General features: G+C 37.9%; 1 protein-coding gene across 1 annotated transcript in view; it reads left to right on the top strand.

Moving 5' to 3' along the window:
* Window positions 1-26,075, top strand: part of KLHL30 (kelch like family member 30) — a 104,055-nt gene that overhangs the window by 63,595 nt on the left and 14,385 nt on the right. The window contains exon 3 of the mRNA XM_053709916.1: window positions 20,922-21,084. Within this exon, the coding sequence (XP_053565891.1) occupies window positions 20,922-21,084 (163 nt within the window). The remainder of the gene's footprint in view (window positions 1-20,921; window positions 21,085-26,075) is intronic.

Below are 26,075 nucleotides of genomic sequence, written 5' to 3'. Positions count from 1 at the left end.
TGAGTAAAACCCCAGCCCCTGTTCCAAAACTGGAACTGGCACAATTACTCCAGCCAACTCTAGATCTGAAACACATTTCAGAAATGCTTGAGCCTTCACTGGATTTATTGAGACACGGGAAAGAAAAAATCTTCTTGCAGGAGGCCTTATCTTGAAGCCTATTCTGTACCCTTGTGAAACAATATTCTGAATCCAAAGATTGTGAATCGAATTGATCCAAATTTCTTTGAAAAAACGTAATCTGCCCCCTACCAGCTGAGCTGGAATGAGGGCCGCACCTTCATGTGGACTTGGGAGCTGGCTTTGGCTTCCTAAAAGGCTTGGATTTATTCCAGACTGGAGATGGTTTCCAAACTGATACTGCTCCTGTAGGGGAAGGATCAGGTTTTTGTTCCTTATTGTGACGAAAGGAACGAAAACGATTAGCAGACCTAAATTTACCTTTAGATTTTTTATCCTGTGGTAAAAAAGTTCCTTTCCCCCCAGTAACAGTTGAAATAATAGAATCCAACTATGAACCAAACAATTTATTACATTGGAAAGAAAGGGAAAGCAAAGTTGACTTAGAAGACATATCAGCATTCCAAGTTTTAAGCCATAAAGCTCTTCTAGCTAAAATAGCTAAAGACATATACCTGACATCAACCCTAATGATATCAAAGATGGCATCACAAATAAAGTTATTAGCATGTTGAAGAAGATTAACAATGCTATGAGTATTATGATCTGTTACTTGTTGTGCTAAAGCTTCCAACCAGAAAGTTGAAGCTGCAGCAACATCTGCCAATGATATAGCAGGTCTAAGAAGATTACCTGAACATAAGTAAGCTTTTCTTAGAAAGGATTCAATTTTCCTATCTAAAGGATCCTTAAAGGAAGTACTATCTGCCGTAGGAATAGTAGTACGTTTAGCAAGAGTGGAGATAGCCCCATCAACCTTAGGGATTTTGTCCCAAAACTCTAATCTCTCAGATGGCACAGGATATAATTGCTTAAACCGTTTAGAAGGAGTAAATGAATTACCCAAATTATTCCATTCCCTAGAAATTACTTCAGAAATAGCATCAGGGACGGGAAAAACCTCTGGAATAACTACAGGAGGTTTAAAAACTGTATTCAAACGTTTAGATTTAGTATCAAGAGGACCAGATTCCTCTATTTCTAGTGCAATTAAGACTTCTTTAAGTAAAGAACGAATAAATTCCATTTTATATAAATATGAAGATTTATCAGTATCAACCTCTGAAACAGAATCCTCTGAACCAGAAAAATCATTATCAGAATCAGAATGATGATGTTCATTTAAAAATTCATCTGAAAAATGAGAAGTTTTAAAAGACTTTTTACGTTTACTAGAAGGGGGAATAACAGACATAGCCTTCTTAATAGATTTAGAAACAAAATCTCTTATGTTAACAGGAACACCCTGAATATTAGATGTTGATGGAACAGCAACAGGTAATGGAACATTACTAAAGGAAATCTTATCTGCATTAACAAGTTTGTCATGACATTCATTACAAACAACAGCCGGAGGAACAGTTACCATAAGTTTACAACAAATACACTTATCTTTGGTAGATCCAGCATCAGGCAGCAATTTTCCAGAAGTATCTTCTGATTCAGGGTCAATCTGAGACATCTTGCAATATGTAATAGAAAAAACAACATATAAAGCAAAATTGATCAAATTCCTTAAATAACAGTTTCAGGAATGGGAAAAAATGCCAATGAACAAGCTTCTAGCAAGCAGAAGCAAATAAACAATGAGACTTAAATAATGTGCAAACAATAATGACGCCCAGATTTTTTAGCGCCAAAAAAGACGCCCACATTATTTGGCGCCTAAATGCTTTAAGCGCCAAAAATGACGCCACATCCGGTGACGCCGACATTTTTGGCACAAAAACGTCAAAAAAAATGACGCAACTTCCGGCGACAGGTATGACGCCGGAAATGACAAAAAAAATTTTGTCAATTTTTTGCGCCAAAAAAGTCAGCGCCAAGAATGACGCAATAAAATGAAGCATTTTCAGCCCCCGCGAGCCTAACAGCCCACAGGAAAAAAATTCAAATTTTAAGGTAAGAATTGATTATTCAAATGCATTATCCCAAATAATGAAACTGACTGTCTGAAATAAGGAATGTTGAACATCCTGAATCAAGGCAAATAAATGTTTAAACACATATATTTAGAACTTTATATAAAAGTGCCCAACCATAGCTTAGAGTGTCACAAAAATAAGACTTGCTTACCCCAGGACACTCATCTACATGTAGTAGAAAGCCAAACCAGTACGGAAACGAGAATCAGTAGAGGTAATGGTATATATAAGAGTATATCGTCGATCTGAAAAGGGAGGTAAGAGATGAATCTCTACGACCGATAACAGAGAACCTATGAAATAGACCCCATAGAAGGAGATCATTAAATTCAAATAGGCAATACTCTCTTCACATCCCTCTGACATTCACTGCACACTGAGAGGAAAACCGGGCTCCAGCCTGCTGCGAATCGCATATCAACGAAGAATCTAGCACAAACTTACTTCACCACCTCCATGGGAGGCAAAGTTTGTAAAACTGATTTGTGGATGTGGTGAGGGGTGTATTTATAGGCATTTTGAGGTTTGGGAAACTTTGCCCCTCCTGGTAGGAATGTATATCCCATACGTCACTAGCTCATGGACTCTTGCTAATTACATGAAAGAAAAATATATATATATACAGGGAGTGCAGAATTATTAGGCAAATGAGTATTTTGACCACATCATCCTCTTTATGCATGTTGTCTTACTCCAAGCTGTATAGGCTCGAAAGCCTACTACCAATTAAGCATATTAGGTGATGTGCATCTCTGTAATGAGAAGGGGTGTGGTTTAATGACATCAACACCCTATATCAGGTGTGCATAATTATTAGGCAACTTCCTTTCCTTTGGCAAAATGGGTCAAAAGAAGGACTTGACAGGCTCAGAAAAGTCAAAAATAGTGAGATATCTTGCAGAGGGATGCAGCACTCTTAAAATTGCAAAGCTTCTGAAGCGTGATCATCGAACAATCAAGCGTTTCATTCAAAATAGTCAACAGGGTCGCAAGAAGCGTGTGGAAAAACCAAGGCGCAAAATAACTGCCCATGAACTGAGAAAAGTCAAGCGTGCAGCTGCAAAGATGCCACTTGCCACCAGTTTGACCATATTTCAGAGCTGCAACATCACTGGAGTGCCCAAAAGCACAAGGTGTGCAATACTCAGAGACATGGCCAAGGTAAGAAAGGCTGAAAGACGACCACCACTGAACAAGACACACAAGCTGAAACATCAAGACTGGGCCAAGAAATATCTCAAGACTGATTTTTCTAAGGTTTTATGGACTGATGAAATGAGAGTGAGTCTTGATGGGCCAGATGGATGGGCCTGTGGCTGGATTGGTAAAGGGCAGAGAGCTCCAGTCCGACTCAGACGCCAGCAAGGTGGAGGTGGAGTACTGGTTTGGGCTGGTATCATCAAAGATGAGCTTGTGGGGCCTTTTCGGGTTGAGGATGGAGTCAAGCTCAACTCCCAGTCCTACTGCCAGTTTCTGGAAGACATCTTCTTCAAGCAGTGGTACAGGAAGAAGTCTGCATCCTTCAAGAAAAACATGATTTTCATGCAGGACAATGCTCCATCACACGCGTCCAAGTACTCCACAGCATGGCTGGCAAGAAAGGGTATAAAAGAAGAAAATCTAATGACATGGCCTCCTTGTTCACCTGATCTGAACCCCATTGAGAACCTGTGGTCCATCGTCAAATGTGAGATTTACAAGGAGGTAAAACAGTACACCTCTCTGAACAGTGTCTGGGAGGCTGTGGTTGCTGCTGCACGCAATGTTGATGGTGAACAGATCAAAACACTGACAGAATCCATGGATGGCAGGCTTTTGAGTGTCCTTGCAAAGAAAGGTGGCTATATTGGTCACTGATTTGTTTTTGTTTTGTTTTTGAATGTCAGAAATGTATATTTGTGATTGTTGAGATGTTATATTGGTTTCACTGGTAAAAATAAATAATTGAAATCGGTATATATTTGTTTTTTGTTAAGTTGCCTAATAATTATGCACAGTAATAGTCACCTGCACACACAGATATCCCCCTAAAATAGCTAAAACTAAAAACAAACTAAAAACTACTTCCAAAAATATTCAGCTTTGATATTAATGAGTTTTTTGGGTTCATTTAGAACATGGTTGTTGTTCAATAATTAATCCTCAAAAATACAACTTGCCTAATAATTCTGCACTCCCTGTATATATATATATATATATATATATATATATATATATATATATATATATATACAGGTGGCCCTCGGTTTACAACGGTTCAATTTACACCGTTTCAGAATAACAACCTTTTTTTCCAGTCATGTGACTGCTATTGAAAAGCATTGAGAAGCAGTGCATTGATTAAAATAGCCAGTAGGTGGAGCTGTCCGCTTGTGTTGCAGCAAAGCCAAGCAAGCTGAAATTAATCAGTTTAACTAGACCTGAGCTATCGAGCAGATTTCAAAGGAACGAGATCTTCCTGTCTATAAATCAGTCCAGATTGGAATGCATAGAAAGAACTGTTTGCAGAAAAATGCAAGTGAAGTCTGTGTTGTTTAATTTTTTTATTAGGTTTATAATGCTGTTTAGCAAATGTTTTTGTTCATTTAACTTAGTTTAATTATATATTCTGTGTTGTGTGGTTATTGTATTAGGTTTATAATGCTGTTTAGCATTTAAAGTCTTCATTTCAAAGCTTTAAAAATAATGTTTAGGTGTTACTTATGACAATTTTGAGAGGGGCCTGGAACCAAACTCCCTCACTTCCCATTGACTTACATTATAAAGTGGGTTTCAATTTACAACGGTTTTCGATTTACAACCATTCCTTCGGGAACCTAACCCCGGCGTAAACTGAGGGCTACCTGTATATATATATATATATATATATATATATATACATATACAAAAAGCACTGTTTTATTAGGGAAAATGTACCAAAATTCTACTTGACAATTTATTATTATTTGGGTGTCCTCTCCAAAAAAGGCAGAGATTTCAGCACTCCATAAAATTTATAGAATAATTTAGTCAATGACACATTAGAAAAATGTATTAAATATATTATAAACAGGTGTTCTCAGCTTCAGCGTGAACTAAACAACTTCTGGGTCCCCTAAACGAAAACCACACACACATTAAGTATTAATAAAATGTATTATTTGTGCAAATTAATAAAAAGCATACATTTCAATATATAATGTGTAAATTAAATGCATAGTTAAAGCTGGCCAGCTCACTTAGAGTTAAACACGATGCAAATTATATCCTTAAATAAGGCTAATAAAGTTATTAAGCAACACCCCTACCAGCGGGTAGCCCTGTATATCCACAGGAATCTGCTACCATGGATAATAATGGGGATCCATGCAAAATAACTCAGAATACAGAGGTAATAATGGCAACATCTCTCTCAGAGGATAACCCAATCGAGATTGGAAAATAGTTATCTTGAGAATAACCTGAGGATCTATGCCAACTACTTTAAATAAACTGTAATATAAGAAAAAAGCAAATAATTACATGCTTCACATTTTACACTCTATATTCAATAAACAACACCCCGACCAGAGGGTAGCACCAATATTGCAAAAAGGTACCTGCTACCTTGGTACTGCTTGGGGATCTATGTTTAATTAATAATAGATGTGTAATCACAGCAATTATAAAAACCACATACATAGAGCAAGCAAAGTCAACGTTATAGATTTTTTTTTAGGTAAGAAACACTTCTGTTCCACTGCGAACTTGTTCAAGCTGTAATGTGTGCAGTTCATTACATTTCATTAATCCCAGACAGTACATTCCATTTTAGACTCGTAAGTCCGTGAATACGTTACAATAACTTCTGGAGCTCGAAATCCTCCTCCTTTTTAGGGTGGTTTAAGTCCGGGTGCAGTGCCTGCTTGCTGCTGTGGTTAAAAAGCTGTGTTTGCATCGAGTAGCACTCAGGGACTGGATCTCAGCTGTGCAAAATGATGTCACACCCCCCACGTGATCAAACGTCATTGGGGCTTCCTCAGGGCGTATACTTAGCAGTTCCATATGTGTTCTATTTAAACACAGCCCGTGATTCGGATTGGTGAAAATATCTTAGGTGAAATTGAGACAATGTATTTTTTATTACTCAGAAGTAACGAACAAAACTATTGATTCTCACATTGACCATAATCTAAGCAACTTAACTTAACGGTAATATGCTATAGCAACTTAAATAATTTTGTGTCAATACAAAGATCATTTGCACATATCTATATAAATCAATATTTACCTCCAGCAAGGCAAATGCGTGCAAAACGAGCACTGGGAGGCAGAAGCATCTAAGAGACCTCTATCAAAATTATCAACTTTGAGAGAGTTATATCCCATTCTTTTAACTACATATAAATTATTTCCATAATATTGAAGAACAAATTTTATAAGAAGGGGGCAAAGTCTAATTTTTCATTCAACCCATTTGGTGACAGGGTTTTTAGTCTAAATATCCATGCTACTTCTTTTCTAAGTAGCAAGTTATCTATGTCACCACCTCTACCATGTAATGAGCATCTTTCAATGCCTATTACTTTCAGATCATCTATGGAGCAGTTGTGGCATAGTTTAAAATGCAGAGCTATATTACTATTTATAGTTCCTTCTTTTGCATTAGCAATGTCATTAGGATGTTCTGTAACTCTGTCTTTCAAGATTCTCCTAGTTTTACCTGTATAATAGAGGGGACACGGACAGTATAACAGATATATTACATTATCAGATTTACAATTAATAAATTGTCTGATTTCATACATTTTCTCACCTGTACTAAACTGTCTGGTTTTTACAATGAACTTGCAAAAAACACAATTTCCGCATTGAAAACAACCTTGTAGCTTCTGTCGTTTTTAAAGCTAGTTTTGTGCTTTTGGGTTGCGTGTAAAATCGCTCTTAACCAATTTGTCTTTTATATTGGGAGCTCTACGTGCAACTAGTGATGGAAAATCACCCACCACACTCTTAACATTCTCATCTGAGAGTAGAAATTGCCATTTGCTTTTTAGAATCTTACGAACTTGGTTCCAATGTCCATTGTATTCGGTAATAAATCTTACCCTATTGTCTGTTTTTTTCTCCTTTTTCTCAAACAAAAGAGAATCCCTATTAGTTTTTAGAGCCTGATTCATCGCGTATTTTACATTACGTCTTGAATATCCTCTTGCTTTAAATCGATTAGCCATTTCTTGTGCATGTATCTTATACTTATTCCTGCTGGAACGATTTCTCCGAAGTCTGAGGAATTGTCCAGTAGGAATCCCTCTAATATGCATGTCTACACCTAGGTTTATGGGAATTCCTTACTGTTTTTGAAGATTTTAATGAATTGATAGCCTCCTCAGTATTAGTGTGGCGTCGGTATGTGGACGACATATTCATACTTTGGAGAGGGTCTGTGGCCCTTTTGAAAGAATTTGTATCTAATCTGAATGAAAACAATTTCAATATTTTTCTTACAAATGAATACAGTACATCTGAGTTACCGTTCCTAGATATTAAAATAAAAAAAGAAGGTAATAAGCCTACTACAGAAATCTACAGAAAAAATACTGCAACTAATACATTATTAATTGCTTCTAGTCTCCACCCACCGTCCCTTATTAGAGGGATTCCTACTGGACAATTCCTCAGACTTCGGAGAAATTGTTCCAGCAGGAATAAGTATAAGATACATGCACAAGAAATGGCTAATCGATTTAAAGCAAGAGGATATTCAAGACGTAATGTAAAATACGCGATGAATCAGGCTCTAAAAACTAATAGGGATTCTCTTTTGTTTGAGAAAAAGGAGAAAAAAACAGACAATAGGGTAAGATTTATTACCGAATACAATGGACATTGGAACCAAGTTCGTAAGATTCTAAAAAGCAAATGGCAATTTCTACTCTCAGATGAGAATGTTAAGAGTGTGGTGGGTGATTTTCCATCACTAGTTGCACGTAGAGCTCCCAATTTAAAAGACAAATTGGTTAAGAGCGATTTTACATGCAACCCAAAAGCACAAAACTGGCTTTAAAAACGACAGAAGCTACAAGGTTGTTTTCAATGCGGAAATTGTGTTTTTTTGCAAGTTCATTGTAAAAACCAGACAGTTTAGTACAGGTGAGAAAATGTATGAAATCAGACAATTTATTAATTGTAAATCTGATAATGTAATATATCTGTTATACTGTCCGTGTCCCCTCTATTATACAGGTAAAACTAGGAGAATCTTGAAAGACAGAGTTACAGAACATCGTAATGACATTGCTAATGCGAAAGAAGGAACTATAAATAGTAATATAGCTCTGCATTTTAAACTATGCCATAACTGCTCCATAGATGATCTGAAAGTAATAGGCATTGAAAGATGCTCATTACATGGTAGAGGTGGTGACATAGATAACTTGCTACTTAGAAAAGAAGTAGCATGGATATTTAGACTAAAAACCCTGTCATCAAATGGGTTGAATGAAAAATTAGACTTTGCCCCCTTCTTATAAAATTTGTTCTTCAATATTATGGAAATAATTTCTATGTAGTTAAAAGAATGGGATATAACTCTCTCAAAGTTGATAATTTTGATAGAGGTCTCTTAGATGCTTCTGCCTCCCAGTGCTCGTTTTTCACGCATTTGCCTTGCTGGAGGTAAATATTGATTTATATAGATATGTGCAAATGATCTTTGTATTGACACAAAATTATTTAAGTTGCTATAGCATATTACCGTTAAGTTAAGTTGCTTAGATTATGGTCAATGTGAGAATCAATAGTTTTGTTCGTTACTTCTGAGTAATAAAAAATACATTGTCTCAATTTCACCTAAGATATTTTCACCAATCCGAATAACGGGCTGTGTTTAAATAGAACACATATGGAACTGCTAAGTATACGCCCTGAGGAAGCCCCAATGACGTTTGGTCACGTGGGGGGTGAAACGGCCGTTGGCGTGTGACGTCATTTTGCACAGCTGAGATCCAGTCCCTGAGTGCTACTTGATGCAAACACAGCTTTTTAACCACAGCAGCAAGCAGGCACTGCACCCGGACTTAAACCACCCTAAAAAGGAGGAGGATTTCGAGCTCCAGAAGTTATTGTAACGTATTCACGGACTTACGAGTCTAAAATGGAATGTACTGTCTGGGATTAATGAAATGTAATGAACTGCACACATTACAGCTTGAACAAGGTCGCAGTGGAACAGAAGTGTTTCTTACCTAAAAAAAATCTATAACGTTCACTTTGCTTGCTCTATGTATGTGGTTTTTATAATTGCTGTGATTACACATCTATTATTAATTAAACATAGATCCCCGGAGGGCGGAGCCAGCCAGCCTAGGAGATGGCTGCTTTCTAGTGGAGCTCCTCAGCCCTATCTGAGTGGGAGCGTTACCGGCATTAGCCACCTTGCATCCAGTGACCCTATCTAGGCTGTAATGTAAGGCTAGCCTACTGTGGCATAAAAGAAAGCATTGGGGGGCGATTCTAACCGCATCATAGGACCCCCAGATCTGCCGTAACACAGATAAAGGCCCGCACAAACCTGCAAAACACCCGGCTTGTCAGGGGCTGGAACCAGCAGAAAGACCGAGACCGAGGAAGGAATTCACTCGCGACCGACCAGCCGCATGAATAGCAGGAGCGTTACCGCAGCTGTGGTACAACGAGAGCAGAGGACACGGTGAGTCCCGGAGTGGGCCGCAGCCTGCACTCGAGTATATAGTGCGCACTTATTATTCAGCGCAACGGCTCACCCCCTTAATTAATGGAGCTGACAGGGTGACAAGTGGGAAGGAGAGCAGGGAGCAACAGGAGGTTAATGCACAGTAATGCATATGAAAATCCCTAATATGTGCAGCCCTTTCATTTTGAATACTGCCTCACCCGGCTTAAATACAAAGGCAACTTAAGAATTAAAAGACTGTACCCTCATGCACTTACAGGAGTTTAAATAGCAGCCCAGCCTATGTTTTGCAAGCAGTAATAATCACTGATGGGACTCTTTCTGGCTTTTTCCACAGCTCCTAGAGACAGCATTAAACTGTTAATTTTTTTCCTCTTCTCTAAATATCTGATATAAAACCCTTGCTACTAAAGAATTACTAAAGGAAGAGGGCAAATTATCACTCTGATTCTCTCTACAAATCTGCAGCACATACAGTTAGTAATTTTTTCAAAACTTTGGAAACTAAGGTTTCTAATATTGCAGAAGCTGAGATTCCAGACCATGTCTCCTATCAAAGCTCATCTGAATCTGACGGCGATCAGGCCTCAGAAAACATCACAATCCCTACAGCCCTCTTCAACTCAATTCCTTCCAAAAAGGATTTTTCCTCGCTAATATCCCAAGTCAAACAATGCATTAGGGATGAAATATCTGACCTTAAAAAGGACATTTCTGAAATTGGCAACAGGGTGGAATCCCTTGAAAACACTCAAGACTCACACACAGAAGCCATTTCAGATCTGCAACATACTATTCAATCCCAAGGCGCAACTATCACTGAACTGGAAGATAAAATAGATGACGCCGAAAATCGTAATAGACGTCATAATATTAGGCTGAGAGGAATTCCTGAAATCATACCACCTGCGGATCTGGAACAATATCTTCAAGATTTTTTCAGCGCCTTAAAAAAAGAAGAGACCCAGTCTAAGATAGAAATAGATAGAGCCCACAGAGCCTTGCGACCGAAACCACAAACAGGACAACCGCCAAGGGATGTCATAGTAAGAATTACCAACTTTCAGGTCAAGGAAGAGCTGATGAGACTAGCAAGGGAGCAGCAACCTCTTAGACATGAAAACACAGAAATACAAATGTTTGCAGATTTGTCGCAACGGACACTCTCTAAGCGGAGAGACCTTAAACCTCTCACAACCCAGCTGAGACAAATGAACATTCCTTATAGGTGGGGGTTTCCCTTTCAACTAGTAGTCCTCTGGAGAGGTAAACGATTTATCTGCACTTCTGTCAGGGAAATCCCTTCCATCTGTAGGGATCTAGATATACCAATTCCACAAGTAGAAGAGCTGGTCCCACCTCAGGAGGAGCAAACAAGACCTGGCAGATCTTCTCCTTTGCCGCAGAGAAGGCAATGGAGGCAAGTTCCTCAGAAGAAAGCAAGAAAATTTGCCACTGCTTCCGCATCCCGACCTGAAGACAAGGGGTGACAGTTAATCCGTTTTGGAAAACCTCCTTTTTATTACTGGCCTCGTTGCTCTTTGAGAGGCTGCACTTGAGATGAGGAGTCCTTCTTACCGGGCCCTTCTAGTTGGGTTGTAACCCGTTCCGGTTCTACAACAAATGGATGACTGGTATTTATGTGCATTGTTGCCCACTTGTTCTACTTGTTTTACTTGTTTTACCACCAATACTGTTATTGCTGTTCATAAAACCTCATGTTTTGTTTTAGGTTACCTATGGTCATGAAGTCTAATGCAAATAAGTTTTGTGACCTCAATTGTTACAGGTTAACAGCAGATAGATGTTTTATTGCTCTCACTCAGACGGGAGGGTATCTCCTATAGAATAGTTCAATGTTTAGTATATTATTATTAAGAATTGTCTTTAATTTTGTGTTTTTCTTTTCGTTCTTCTTTGCATTATTGTTTTCTAGTTATTTGTCTTATTTTTCTCACATGTGCTCACACCACAAACATGTAGTTCGTCCTAATACATCAAGCGCACTGGGGTTCCTGACACCACTCTAGGTTGATGAGTAATCACACACCTCAAGACCTTAGGGTCTTCACACAAAACACCAAAGGTCTCAATTGCCCTAACAAAAGAAGACTGGCCATATTAGACCTTTCACAGCACTAATCCCAATAAAAAAATTAATGGGGTTAGCATCCTTATCCACAAAAGTATACCCTTTATTAAAACACAAATTGTCACAGATAAGGAAGGAAGGTTTCTATGTGTTAAAGGCCTTTTGTATGGCAAGCCAGTGACCCTAGTAAACATATATGCCCCTAACTTACAACAGGATAAATTTGTCACCTCAATAACAGACTCAATCATAAAAGAGTCTAAAGGCTCTCTCATCCTGGCTGGGGATTTAAACCTCCCACTGGATCCCACAATTGATTGCTCAAATCCTGGTACTAGAGCTAGAACCCCCAATCGTAAAACTATTTGGCATAAACTCAAATTACTTGGGTTACACGATTCGTGGAGATATTTCCATCCCCAAAAAACAGATTTCACATTCTTCTCGCACCCTAATCGCACTTACTCCAGGTTGGATTACATATTTGTGGACCATCTGGTCTTATCCCACACTAAGTCCTCCTCCATCTCGCACACGTCCTGGTCGGACCACTCCCTAGTCACATGCACTATAAGATGGCCAACAGCACCCTTTAGAGCCTTCCAGTGGAGACTAGATGACTCATTGCTATTAGACCCAGCGCAGGTAAAACTATTTTCAAAGCATATAAAAAGCTATTTTTCCTCAAACAAAACGTCAGATGTTACTATGTCCACCCTGTGGGAGGCTCACAAGAGCACCATAAGAGGAGAGTTCATTAAAGCAAAAGCGCAAATTAATAGGAAAAATAGAGCTGAAATAGACACCTTAGCGAGAGAAATTACTAAATTAGATTATGCACACAAACTCAACCCAGCGAATAACGATATCTTAAAGAACTTAACAAAAAGCAGGGAGAAGCTAAACTCCATTCTACAAATTAATTCACAACGGCAGCTACTTCACATACAACAAAGCTACTATAGGGAGGGAAACAAACCTGGGAAGTTATTAGCCAGAGCTTTAAAGACTCAGCAACAGAATACATATATTCACGCCATAAAATCACACCATGGCAAAAGCCTAGAAGATACCAATTCTATAGCTAAGGAATTCAAAGATTATTACCACAAACTTTATAACCTTTTCCCAAATAGGGACTACCAAACTCACCTTCTCTCATGCAATCAATATTTAGAGAACATTCCGACCCCACAACTAAGTACAGAACAATCCAAAAGATTAGAACTGCCCATTCAAACCACTGAAGTTGAGGAGGCGATAAAACAGTTGAAACAGGGTAAAGCACCAGGACCCGATGGTTTCACGGGTCTCTATTACAAAACATTTGCGAAACACTTAACCCCCTACTTAACATCCCTTTTCAACTCCATACCAGAACATTTATCATTCCCTGATAATATGTTACAGGCTAATATCACGGTTCTAGCTAAGCCAGGTAAACCCCCAAACTCCCCTGCAAATTTCAGGCCAATCTCGTTACTAAATATAGATCTTAAATTGTATGCCAAAATCATGGCCACAAGGCTTAACCAAATTCTACCAACTCTGATCCACCAAGACCAGGTTGGGTTTGTGCCACATAGAGAGGCCAAGGATAATACGGTCAAGGTCCTTGATCTCTTGGAATATGTGACACAAAAAAGAATTCCAACTATATTTTTATCCACCGATGCCGAAAAGGCTTTTGACCGCCTTGATTGGACATACTTGTATACTACGTTGCAACAATTCCATTTCCCAGATTCTTTCATCCAAAAGATTTTGGCCCTGTATACTACCCCGTCAGCCCAGATTAAAATAAATGGCACTCTCTCAGATCCATTCGAAATACGGAATGGTTCTAGACAGGGTTGTCCTCTCTCCCCAATCCTTTTTATTCTTTCATTGGAACCGTTAGCTATTAAAATAAGATTGAAAACCCAAATTAAAGGGATAGATATAGAAGATCAGTCACATAAATTAGCTATATACGCTGACGATATTCTCTTGACGCTCACCGACCCACTTCCCTCTCTAGAATTAGCTATCTCGGAACTGACACAATTTGGAGCTGTGTCTAACTTTTCGGTGAACATGACCAAATCGGAATACTTACCTATTAACCTTTCCCAACATTCCCTGGACACTTTAAAGACAACATGCCCCCTCAAACAGCAGATGAAATACTTAAAATATCTCGGGATACACATAACCCCAGATAAATCGGACTTACGCAAATATAACTATGGTGGGTTAATCGCAGAACTTCAGACCCTCACTAGCTCCTGGCTCCCAAAAAACATATCCTGGTTAGGTAGAATTCAGGTTACTAAAATGACACTACTACCGAAGATTTTATACATCCTTCAGACAGTCCCAATAGCTGGTATCCAAAGAGACCTTGTTACATTACAAAAAATAATAAATGATTACATCTGGAGACGTAGGCCTCCACGAATTAATAAAAATACATTATTCCAAATCCCCTCTGAAGGAGGCCTGGGTGTTCCACACTTGCTCTCATATAAATTGGCAATTTCCTTACAAAGGATCTCAGACTGGTGTAAATTTGAGGGACCTAATTCCAGAAGATGGATACAAATTGAAAATGCCTTGACCACATCACATGACCTGAGTATTATAAGCTGGAATCCAGCATTCTTTACTACATTCTCTATATCATCCTCCTCAATTACTAATGAAACCTGGTCAGATTGGAGGAAACTATGTACTCCACAGAACAAAATCTCCTCCAGGTACTCCCCACTTACTACTCTCTTAAATAACCCAGAATTTAAACCTGGCATGTCTTTGGAACAAGGTCCCCATTTGGATCTTATACAACACCTTCCCATATACTTACTAACAGATAGCGCTAATAATATCAAATCTAAACAACAACTTGAAGCACTGGGGCACCCTTTTCTGTCCTCTTGGTTCAGGATTCACCAACTAAGGCATTACATAACTTCACATAAATGCAAAAAAGACCTCACACGGCCCCTCTCGATATTTGAGCAACTTTGTATTCCTAAAAAGGAAATAACCCGCGTGATATCTAAACTATATAAACTCATTTTGTCTAATACTTTCCCGCATTTCCCAACATACACCAAACGATGGGATAGGGAACTCAACATCAATACCACTCCAAAAACTTGGCTCCGAAGATTCACGAATCTCTCCCATTCAGGGCATTCAGCCCAAGCAAAAGAAACAAACATCAAAATATTTATGAGATGGTATATGACCCCAGCTAGAATCAAACATATCTACAAAAAGTCCCCAGGCACTTGCTGGAGAGGATGTTTGAGGGAGGGTCATATCTCACACATTTGGTGGGAATGCACTTACATTAAAGAATTCTGGTCAGAGGTCTTTAGGGACATCAACAAAGTTTTAAGCACACACATCTCACCCGACCCAGACATAATCATGCTTAGTCACCCACCCCCTATTGCATGCAAAATAAGAAAACATTTATTTCAAATCATGCTCAATTCAGCCAATCAACTGATTCCAAAAATGTGGAAATCAGTGCGAACACCAACCATATCAGAATGGAAACACCTAGTTGATAAGAATCTGACATTGGAAAGATTTTATTATTTTAAACTAGGCCAATTGTCTTTATTCCACGATATGCAGTTCTTATGGGAATCTTACACTTACAGTGGTAGGCAAGCAATATAGGGTCAGAGTATACAACCACACACAGCGGTTCATATGAGTAATATTCTACCTCATCGCTAATGCGACAAACAAATAATACAAAGCACAGTGAGACTTCTTTTATTTCCTCTTTCTTTCTTTTATTTTCCAGGCTATTAATAATATAGTTTATTAGTTTATTGTTATGAAATTGTTATATATAACTAAACCACATGTGACAAAGCTTTACTATTTGCAGTTATAAGTAACTTTCCGTACTCAATCGAGATTTAAAGTCCTTTTGCTCAATCTCAAAGACACTGGGGGTAAACCCACACATTTTTCATTCTGTTATATTAAGACTCATGGAATCCCCAGGATTACAGCTTTTATGAGAAGAGAAATAAAGCCTTGGGGTAATAAGGGAGACATTTTTTTTTTTGTGAGAGTTACAACTGTAAATTGTGTCATATGTCACTTGCATTCTGTTGATTTTACACCACTTGCATGTGGTTGATGTACTAGTAAACATTCTGTACAAAACAAACTAATAAAAATAAAATAATTAAAAAAAAACATAGATCCCCAAGCAGTACCAAGGTAGCAGGTACCTTTTTTCAATATTGGTGCTACCCTCTGGTCGGGGTGTTGTTTATTGAATATAGAGTATAAAATGTGAAGCATGTAAGTATTTGCTTTTTTCTTATATTACAGTTTATTTAAAGTGTTTGGCATAGATCCTCAGTTTATTCTCAAGATAACTATTTTCCAATCTCGATTAGGTTATCCTCTGAGAGAGGTGTTGCCATTATTACCTCTGTATCCCCATTATTATCCATGGTAGCAGATTCCTGTGGATATACAGGGCTACCCGCTGGTATGGGTGTTGCTTAATAACTTTATTAGCCTTATTTAAGGATATCATTTGCATTGTGTTTAACTCTTAGTGAGCTGGCCAGCTTTAACTATGCATTTAATTTACACATTATATATTGAAATGTATGCTTTCTATTAATTTGCACAAATAATACATTTTATTAATACTTAATGTGTAACTTAAGTTGTTTAGTTCACGCTGAAGCTGAGAACACCTGTTTATAATATATTTAATAAATTTTTCTAATGTGTCATTGACTAAATTATTCTATAAATTTTATGGAGTGCTGAAATACCTGCCTTTTTTGGAGAGGACACTACTGTGTCCTCTTCGTAATTCTCTCTGTTTTTTTAAAGTAAATTTATATATATATATATACAGGTAGCCCTCAGTTTATGCCGGGGTTAGGTTCAAGAAGGAATGGTTGTAAATCGAAACCATTGTAAATTGAATCCCAGTTTAAAATGCAAGTCAAAGGGAAGTGAGGGAGTTAGGTTCCAGGCCCCTCTCAAAATTGGCATAAGTAACACCTAATACATTATTTTTAAAGCTTTGAAATGAAGACTTAGAGTCTAAACAGCATTATAAACCTAATAAAATATTCACACAACACAGAATATATAATTAAACTAAGTTAAATTAACAAAAACATTTACTAAACAGCATTATAAACCTAATAAAATAATCACATAACACAGACTTTACTTGCATTTATTTGCAAACAGTTCTTTCTATGCATTCCAATCTGGACTGATTTATAGACAGGAAGATCTTGTTCCTTTGCAAGCTGCTCGATAGCTCAGGTCTGGTTAAACTGATTAATTTCAGCTTGCTTGGCTTGCATATCTTTGCTGCAACACAAGCGGACAGCTCCACCCACTGTCTATTTTAATCAATGCACTGCTTCTCAATGCTTTTCAATAGCAGTCACATGACTGAAAAAAAAGGTTGTTCTTCTGAAACGGTACAAATTGAACCGTTGTAAACTGAGGGCCACCTGTATATAGGTATACATTTTACAAAAAATACATTATATATATTTTAAAATAAATAGAACATTTTCTTCTATATGTGAAGAACATGGGAATAAAAAATATTCATAACTACCTTTGGGTTAGTGCTGTAGGTTTAACTCCTGATAAGTGTTATTTTCAAGTTTGCGCTCCCTATTGAAGTCTATGGGGAGAAGAAGTTAGCTCGGTTGCGATATCCTAAGCTCTGAAGTTAGCAAGCAAAAGCTTTTACTCATACGCAAACAATTTACTTTCAACTTGTAATTCACACACTAGCCCACTTGCGTTGATGGTTTAGTTCTAGCGATGTTTGCGCATGAGTGAAAGCTCTAAATAGCGCGCCACTTGTAATCTGACCTGGTATATTTTATTCTGCCTTATACTCCTTTTTTCTTGTACTAATACTACTAGATGGGTAAAATGTATAATGATCAGCTCTGAGGTAGATCCTCCTACGCCCATTCCGTTAGAAGTTTCACTGCCTCTACAGACATTTAAATACTGAAGAATTGTCACCAGACTTTTCATCAGTCATATTTAAAAAAAAAAAAAAAAAAACAGAAAAGAGAAGAGCAACACCAACATGAGATAAAAGTATTTTATTACAGTTCATGTCCATATTGACACTAGAGACAAATTAAAACTCCCATGTCACTTTTTGCTGTTGAGAGAGTTTGTTCTGTTTAGAATGAAAGGGGTTAAGCTGTTATGGACCTTCAGGTCACTGTAGTTTGTATGAAGTTGTTTCAGATTAACAGAAGATCAGGGGAGGTTTAACAATAATGTCTTTTTCTGCAGCCTTCACTTTTAGCTGTGTTGGGCTTCTTTTTTTTTGCAACTTTGTACATAATTTGGATTAGGGGCATAAATAGACCTCACTGGGCCTCAGGGCAAAGGCTGTGGTGGGGCCCTCCATTTCAATAAGGCCCTTTCTGGCTGTTTGTAATCAATAGAAGCTGAGATGGCAGCAACATATGAAGTTGAAGAGCTGCTTCTCTGTGGCCCTCTGGGATTGTTTTAAAGACAACTTTTATCTTGGGGAACTGTGTATCTCACAAAGGGGAGATCACTAATATTAAGGACAGACACTAACTTTACAATAGAATGTTCAGTAAAATAAGCTGATGATTTCTCCCTATACCGGCGATTTTTTGAGAATCGGCCATTAGTCTGAGTCTTCCTTCCCCCTTTGATTAGACCATGGCAGAGAATAAGTACTAGCAAACACTATAAGCTAGATTACAAGTGAAGCAGTATTTTGCTCTTCCGCTAGAACGCTAACTCTGCTAAAATTAAGATCTTTTCGCTAGTCGGGTTGCACTCGTATTACAGGTTAAAAGTAAACTGATTTTGCTCTAGCGGTAACCCGACTAGCACAAAAATCCTAACAGTGTAACGTGCGCACATTCATGCATTCTCCCATAGAAGTCAATGGAGAAAAAAAAACACCCTGCTCACGCAAACACGATCGCATATTCTTAGTTGCGCTAATCCAACATGAAAATATGAATATTTCATATTACAATGTTCTCTACATAACAGAATATGTTCTTTTTATTCATAAATAAATATTTCTATATATATATATGATTTTTTTTTTACAATATATAGATACAAAGTAATAACAGAGGTAAAAAGTATATTAATATAACCATGTTGGTTATGCAAAACTGGGGAATGTGTAATAAAGGGATTATCTATCTTTTTAAACAATACAAATCCTGGAGTAGACCGTCCCTTTACGTTTATTGTCAATTTCTACTAATGCTTATCATTGATACGTACAATGAGCCTTTGTACCTTTCAGCCATAAGCATTACTGGGAAGAAGCTGTCAGCCAATTAGCATTACTGGGAAGAAGCTGTCAGCCAATGAGCATTAGTAGGAAGTACTTACAGATATGAGCAGTACAGGGAAGTACCAACTGGTCTGTAAGCATTAGTAGGAAGTACCTACAGATATGAGCAATACAGGGAAGTACCAACTGGTCTGTAAGCATTAGTAGGAAGTACCTACAGACAATGAGCAGCACAGGGAAGTACCAACTGGTCTGTAAGCATTAGTAGGAAAAATACATCGGGCACTGCTGTATTAATTTTTAATTTAAACAGTTTTTATTTTACATTTTCATACATGAAAAAATGAATAAAACATTTCTTTAATGGTTTTCTTCCATATGGATAAGTATAATGGCCCTTTAATTGTACTACCCTTTTAGGGCCAGATTACAAGCACACTGGTATTACAAGTTAGATGCAATGTGAACGTGACCTTGAGTTTGCATTGCACGCAATCTTTGCCCTCACAAGACCGTGCTTCCATAGACTCCATAGTGCAGCGAAGGGGGTAAGTAGTGCAGCGAATGGGCAGCAAATATAAATATATATGTATATGAATATATACTGTACATATATATTTATGTGTTGTTATGTGTCTATACACATATTAACACACACACATATATATACTGATATATATGTATATAAGCATATACATATATATTTACAGGGAACACACAGTACCCCTTTTCAGTGCCATTTCTTTTTTCTTACACCCCACTCCCACCAATTGTAGCACCAAAATACTGCCTAGTGTAGTTTTATTTTAAAAAAAAGATACATTTTTTTTATTAAAAAACTATACTTTAATTAGGGACCAATTGGGGCACTTTTAGAAAATAAACCAGAGATCTGATCTCTGGTTAATTTTCTGAGCGCTAATTGGTACCACTTGTAAGGATGAATTTTCCTGTTTATGGGCATGCGATAAATTAGCGCACCACTTGTAATCTAGTTTATAATCTGCAGATATTTTATGGTTCTTCTGATATTAATAAAATGGATTCATTTTTCAATTTAAAATTATTTAATCCATTTGCTTTGAGTTTCTTGTGCAGTTACGTTGTTTTACATATTTTATGATTAACAGAAATAAAATAAACAAACTGAATAGTCATGGTTGCTATACCAAAGCATACTGCACTTACATTCCAAGTCAGATTGTATATTGTGTGATCTCCCCATCAGTCTCTTGCTTTAGCTCCCACATGCTATGCTTGTCTTATGTGCAAGTATTCTCTTTCAAGCAGTATTAAGAATTCACACCTAAATTAACTCGGACATCTATTACCTTCACTCGGACATTGCCACTTGAACTTGGACAGAGCCTTATTCATGTATCTCCTCATGTCAGTGTCAACTCTCACACTTCAGTTACACTCTCACACCTGTTACGCTTTAAATCCATATCACTTATCAAGGCCATCAGCAGACACAGGTAATCTCTCCATTTGTATAGATCTTTACACATTGGGAGTTATCAGTTACACTTAGTGTCACATTTCCCACACCTATAACCTCTCACATCTGTCACTCTTTTGTTTTCTGTGTTGGCGCTAGTAATTGAAGACGTATAACTGATACATAATAAATAATTAGTTGCTGATAATAGGAGTGACAGAAGAGAGGGTATTATTACACTGTAGGTGGTCTGGCTCTTTTAATGCAGGATATTTCCTCTGCACCTTTAGGTGACAAGGGGCCCGACAGAGCAAACTCCAATTTCTCTTCAGGAAGTGCTGGTGGTGGTGGGAGGGAAAGTCCTGGAGGAGGAGGAGGAAGAGGATGAAGATGAAGATGAGGAAGCTCCCCCTCGGACATGTCCAAACTTTGCTTACTATAGCACCAAGACAAGTAAGTAAAAAAAAAATTAAAGTATAAAGATTTAAAGGGACACTAAAGTATTTTTTTCTTTTGTTGCATAATGGGGCCAATTTATTAAAATGCGGACGGACATGATACGATGTAGCTCACGCGGAAACAGGGGCATCAAGCTCCATTCGGGGCTTGATAATTGGGCCCCAATGTATTTTAATAAGGTGTGTGGCTGTAGCAAAATTATATATTTATCCCTTCACTATTGGGACTTTCAGAGAAAAACTTACCGGAGAATTTTTAACATTTTTCCTATCACTATTAAAACAGAAATAGAGCCTTGTTTTTTATATTTACCTGTCAAAACAATATATATATATATATATATATATATATATATATATATATATATTTTTTTTTTTTTTTTTAAGTAAACAACCCAAGTATTGATCTAGGCCATTTTGGCACATTTCATGCCACCATTTCACCACCAAATGCGATCATATAAAAAAAAATCATTCACTTTTTCGCAAACTTTGTGTTTCTCACTAAAATTAAAAACATACCGCTTGTGCTATCATAGTACAAATGATTGAAAAAGCTTCTCTGGGATCCCCTTTGTTTAGAAATAGCAGACATATTTGGCTTTGCCATTGTTTTTTGGTAATTAGAAGGCTGCTAACTGCAGCTGCGCACCACACTTCTATTATTCACTGCAGTGAAGGGGTTAATCGGGTAGCCTGGAAGGTTAATTTTAGCTTTAGTGTAGTGATTACCCTTCTGCCTGACACCTCCCACCCCCTGATCCCTACCTGATCACTCCCAAATAGCTCTCTTCCCTCCCACACCCCACACTGGTCACCACCATCTTAGATACTGGCAGAATGTCTGAAAATATGAAAATTGAAGCCCTTTATAATTTTATTTATTAAATATATATATTTTTATATTTACTGCAGTGTAGGATCCCCCTTTTTTCTGTGTTGTAGTGCCCCTTCCCTTACTCTCCCTTTATCTTTTTTCCTTTATTGTAGGGCCCTGCCACTCCCTCTTCCCTCCCCCTTCCGCTGTTGGGCCACCCTACACCTCCCGCCGACACCACCAGAGGATCGTTACAGACAGTGACACACACAGGGTCACTATCTGTAACGATCTGCCTTCATATGGAAGCTGAGCTATAACTTAGCAGCCAAGGCTGGAGCTTCCTGCAGCTCAGATGTATATATACTATATATACGTTGTGCTGTATGATAAGCAAAGTACAGCACTATATATGTATATATAAAACTTGGTTTGGGCTAAGGGATTAATATATAATGATATAAATTGCAACATTATGAAACAAAATGTAAAGGGATATAAAACCCAAATATTTTTTGTTGTGATTCAGGTACAAAAAAGTTCCCAATTTAATTCTATTATCAAAGTAGCTTTGTTCAGATGGTATTCTTTGTTGAAGAGATGCCTAGGAAATAGTGCTGTCATTTAGTGCTATTGCAAATGGATAATATTCTTGCAAAACTGCTGCTATATAGTGCTCCAAACAAGTGCACACTCCTGAGCTTACCTCCCTGCTTTTCAACAAAAGATAACAGGAAAATGAAGAAAATGTGATAGAAGTAAATTAGAAATGTGTTTAAAACTTCATGCTCTATCTGAATCATGACCCTTTAAGGCTGATCTCACCACCTCAGCTAAGTCAATGGATTTACATATTGATGTCTGCAGCATGTGCACAACAAGGTACTATTTTTAACCTGTTCATTTTCAAAGTAATTATTAAATATATTGAACACTTTCATAAAACAACAAAGAGCAAAACTCAAATCTGTGCAATATTTTTGGTATAGAATTAATATGAAAAATATATATTATCTATCCAGAAGGCTTTGAATGTCCCACAATTTGTATGGAGATGTCTGAAAACAGTTTTCAAGTAATGTGTTACATAGTAGACAAGGCTGAAAGAAGACAAAACGTCAGTCATTGCAAGAGATTATTTCATTCATTTTGTTGAAATACACAATGCTGCTGCCAACTCTAAAGCACCTCTTTTCTAGAGTAAACAGACCCAATTCTACTCATAGCTTAAAGGGACGTTCTAATGAAAACAATGTTAGTTTTGTAGCCATTCTGTATACCCTTTCTAGCTGCAATATCCCTCTTAATAACTGGTCAACAAAAGCCGTACTCCATATTCAGTTTTAAATTCTGGCAGTGGGTGCTGAATTGCTGCTCCAAATTCAGGTGGGTAGAATCACTGTCTGGGAGCCTTGCCCACCCGCATGATAAATGGGAACAAATATCTTATTTACCTTAGAAGCTGCTTGGCATTGGGCATTAATTTGTACCGCTAAATCCTTTGCTACCACTGTCTCACCAATGTTTCTCCCATTTAAACCCTTGAGCCAATACAATGTAGATTTACATCATGCAGTACATCACAGTTTCAGGAAGCCCAAGCAGTTGACAACTGAGACTTGCTGCTTGTGAGCTTCTTGTATCTGCCTTCATATGGTAATGGAGCACGGCCTATTTCCATAGTTTGCCGGATTGTTACAGACAGTGATACGGTCTGTGTCACTGTCTGTAACAATCTCCGTTGGTTCCAGAGGGAGGTGTGGGAGGGAAGACGGGAGGTGAGTAGGCGACCCAGTGGCTTTACATGGTTGGTGCCTCTACCAGCTGAGTCATGAAGCTATCATTTAGTGAACTCACAAACTTGTTAATTTTAGCTGAGCTACTGGTTCCAACATCCCACTCAGGGCCAGATTACAAGTGGAGCGTAATCTAACGCTTCAACTCACGTGCTAACTCTGCAAGAAGTAAGTTTTTTTGCGCACGTCAGATAGCGCTTGTATTACAAGTTGAAAGTAAAAAGTTTTTGTTGACGCACTAACCTGATGCGCACAGAAAGCAGAACTTCAAATATTTTGTTAACGCATTCCCCCATAGAAGTCAATGGAGCAAAAAAGTAGAAAAAACGTAACACACAACTTGCGTACAAATCAGATTACACTTAAATATCAAATGATTCAAAATTGTATAACCTAACAGTAACTGCATTACGTCTAAGTTTACAGTAGGGTATTTGCTCTTATGTAAAATTAAAAACTAACAGTTTAGATTTACTATATAAAAAATACAGCCCCCACAGAAGGAACTTAATGCAACTAAAGTCAGTGCCCCTTCATTACTGAGATTCAAATTTGTTATTTTCTCAATACTTTGTATTTTTGATGACTGACTCAATCCTCCTCGCATGGAGGATACCAGTGTTGCACACATTTCTGGAGAGATGTTCTGCCATTCTTCAGATATGTTTTTATCAGGCGCTCTTTGCTGGAGGGGTTGTGTTCCTTTACCTTTCTCTATAAAATAACCTAAAAGTGTTCTATTGGATTCAAGTCAGGTGACATACTTGGCCAGGTCATAGTTTTCACTTGTTTCTCCTTTAGAAACTCCTTTGTGATTTTGCAAGTGTGCTTTGGATCGTTATCATGCTGGAATATTCGTCCTCTGCCAAACTTCTGGAGACTGGGAGTCATCTTGTTAGCCAGTATTTTGGTATATTGCAGGCATTTATGGTGCCATCTATAAATGTCATCTCCCCAACACCTTTTGCAGTCATGCGGCTCCATATTGTCACACTCCCACCATGATTCACTGTTGGGACTATGCATTCACTGTAATAATCCTAACCAGATTCACACCAAACATGCTGCATCCCATCTGAGCCGAAAAATTGTATCTTAGTCTTGACCATCTTACCAAATAAAGTGCTCCCAGTATTCATCAGGCTTTTCATGTTGTTAAGCAAAGTTTAATCTTGCAGTTTTGTGACGAAGAGCAAACAAGGGTTTTTTCCTTGGATGCTGTCCATAGAAGTTGACATTATGCAATGTCCTTAGCACTGCCTGAGATGTCACACAAACTCCAATTTCTATCGATAATCCCTGAGCCAAATCTGAAGCACTTGCCTTGATGCAAATCTGAAGCACTTACCTGTTGCCTGTTTTTCAGAGCTAGATTGTGCAAGTAGCGCACTGTCCGTGGCGTCATTTTAGGAGGACAGCCACTGCGACTCTAACTTTGTGTATCAATCTATACCTCCTGATTACTGCTGTACCTGCATTTTGACTGATTTTTAGTTGGTCACCAATCTTCCTGTATCCTTTTCCATCTTTGTGAAGTCTCACAATCAGATTTTTCAATTCCTCTGGCAATTCTTTTCCATGTGAAGACATAATGCAGACTTGCTTATAGACACAGCCCATTGGTCAAAAAATTAGACTGTTCTGGTAACTATGCTCATGCAATTAGGCTAATTGGAAATCATAGGTGTACTCAATTTTGTTTCAGTGATCTAACTTGTGTGTCAGGGACCACAGGTGTATTCACTTTTGTTGTATATAAGTTTCTACTTTGGGTCCTGTATTTTCAATATAATCTTTATAAAGTATTTGTTTTTGATTGTTTATAATAGGAAATACTCTACTTGTCAACTTAGAAATAAAATAATTAGTACTGGGAGTCATCTTGTCAGCCACTATTTTGGTATATTCTAGGCATTCATGGTGCCATCTATAAATATACTCTCCCCAACACCTTTTGCAGTCATGCAGCCCCATATCGTTACACTCCCACCTCCATGCTTCACTGTTGAGACTATATCGCCTATTTATCAAGCTCCGTATGCTCCATAACCTGTCTGTCTGCTCTGAGGAGGCGACAGAACTAGCAAGAAATCAACCCGATCGAATTGATTGACACCCCCTCTGCAGGGGGCGGCATTGCACAAACAGTTCACAAGAACTGCTGGTGCAATGATAAATGCTGACAGCGTACGCTGTCTGCATTTTTCGATGTGTGGCAGACATGATCCGCAATATCTGATCATGTCCATCCCCACCTTGTTAAATAGGCCCCTATGCATTCACTGTAATAATCCTGACCACACCAAATATGCTGCACCCCATCTGAGCCGAAAAATTGTATCTTGGTCTTGGTCATCTTACCAAAGAATGTGC

This window comes from Bombina bombina, chromosome 4 (assembly GCF_027579735.1).
Source record: "Bombina bombina isolate aBomBom1 chromosome 4, aBomBom1.pri, whole genome shotgun sequence".
NCBI classification, from domain to species: domain Eukaryota; kingdom Metazoa; phylum Chordata; class Amphibia; order Anura; family Bombinatoridae; genus Bombina; species Bombina bombina.
The sequence above is the reverse complement of the archived record's forward strand: the minus strand, read 5'-3'. Positions and strand labels throughout refer to the sequence as shown.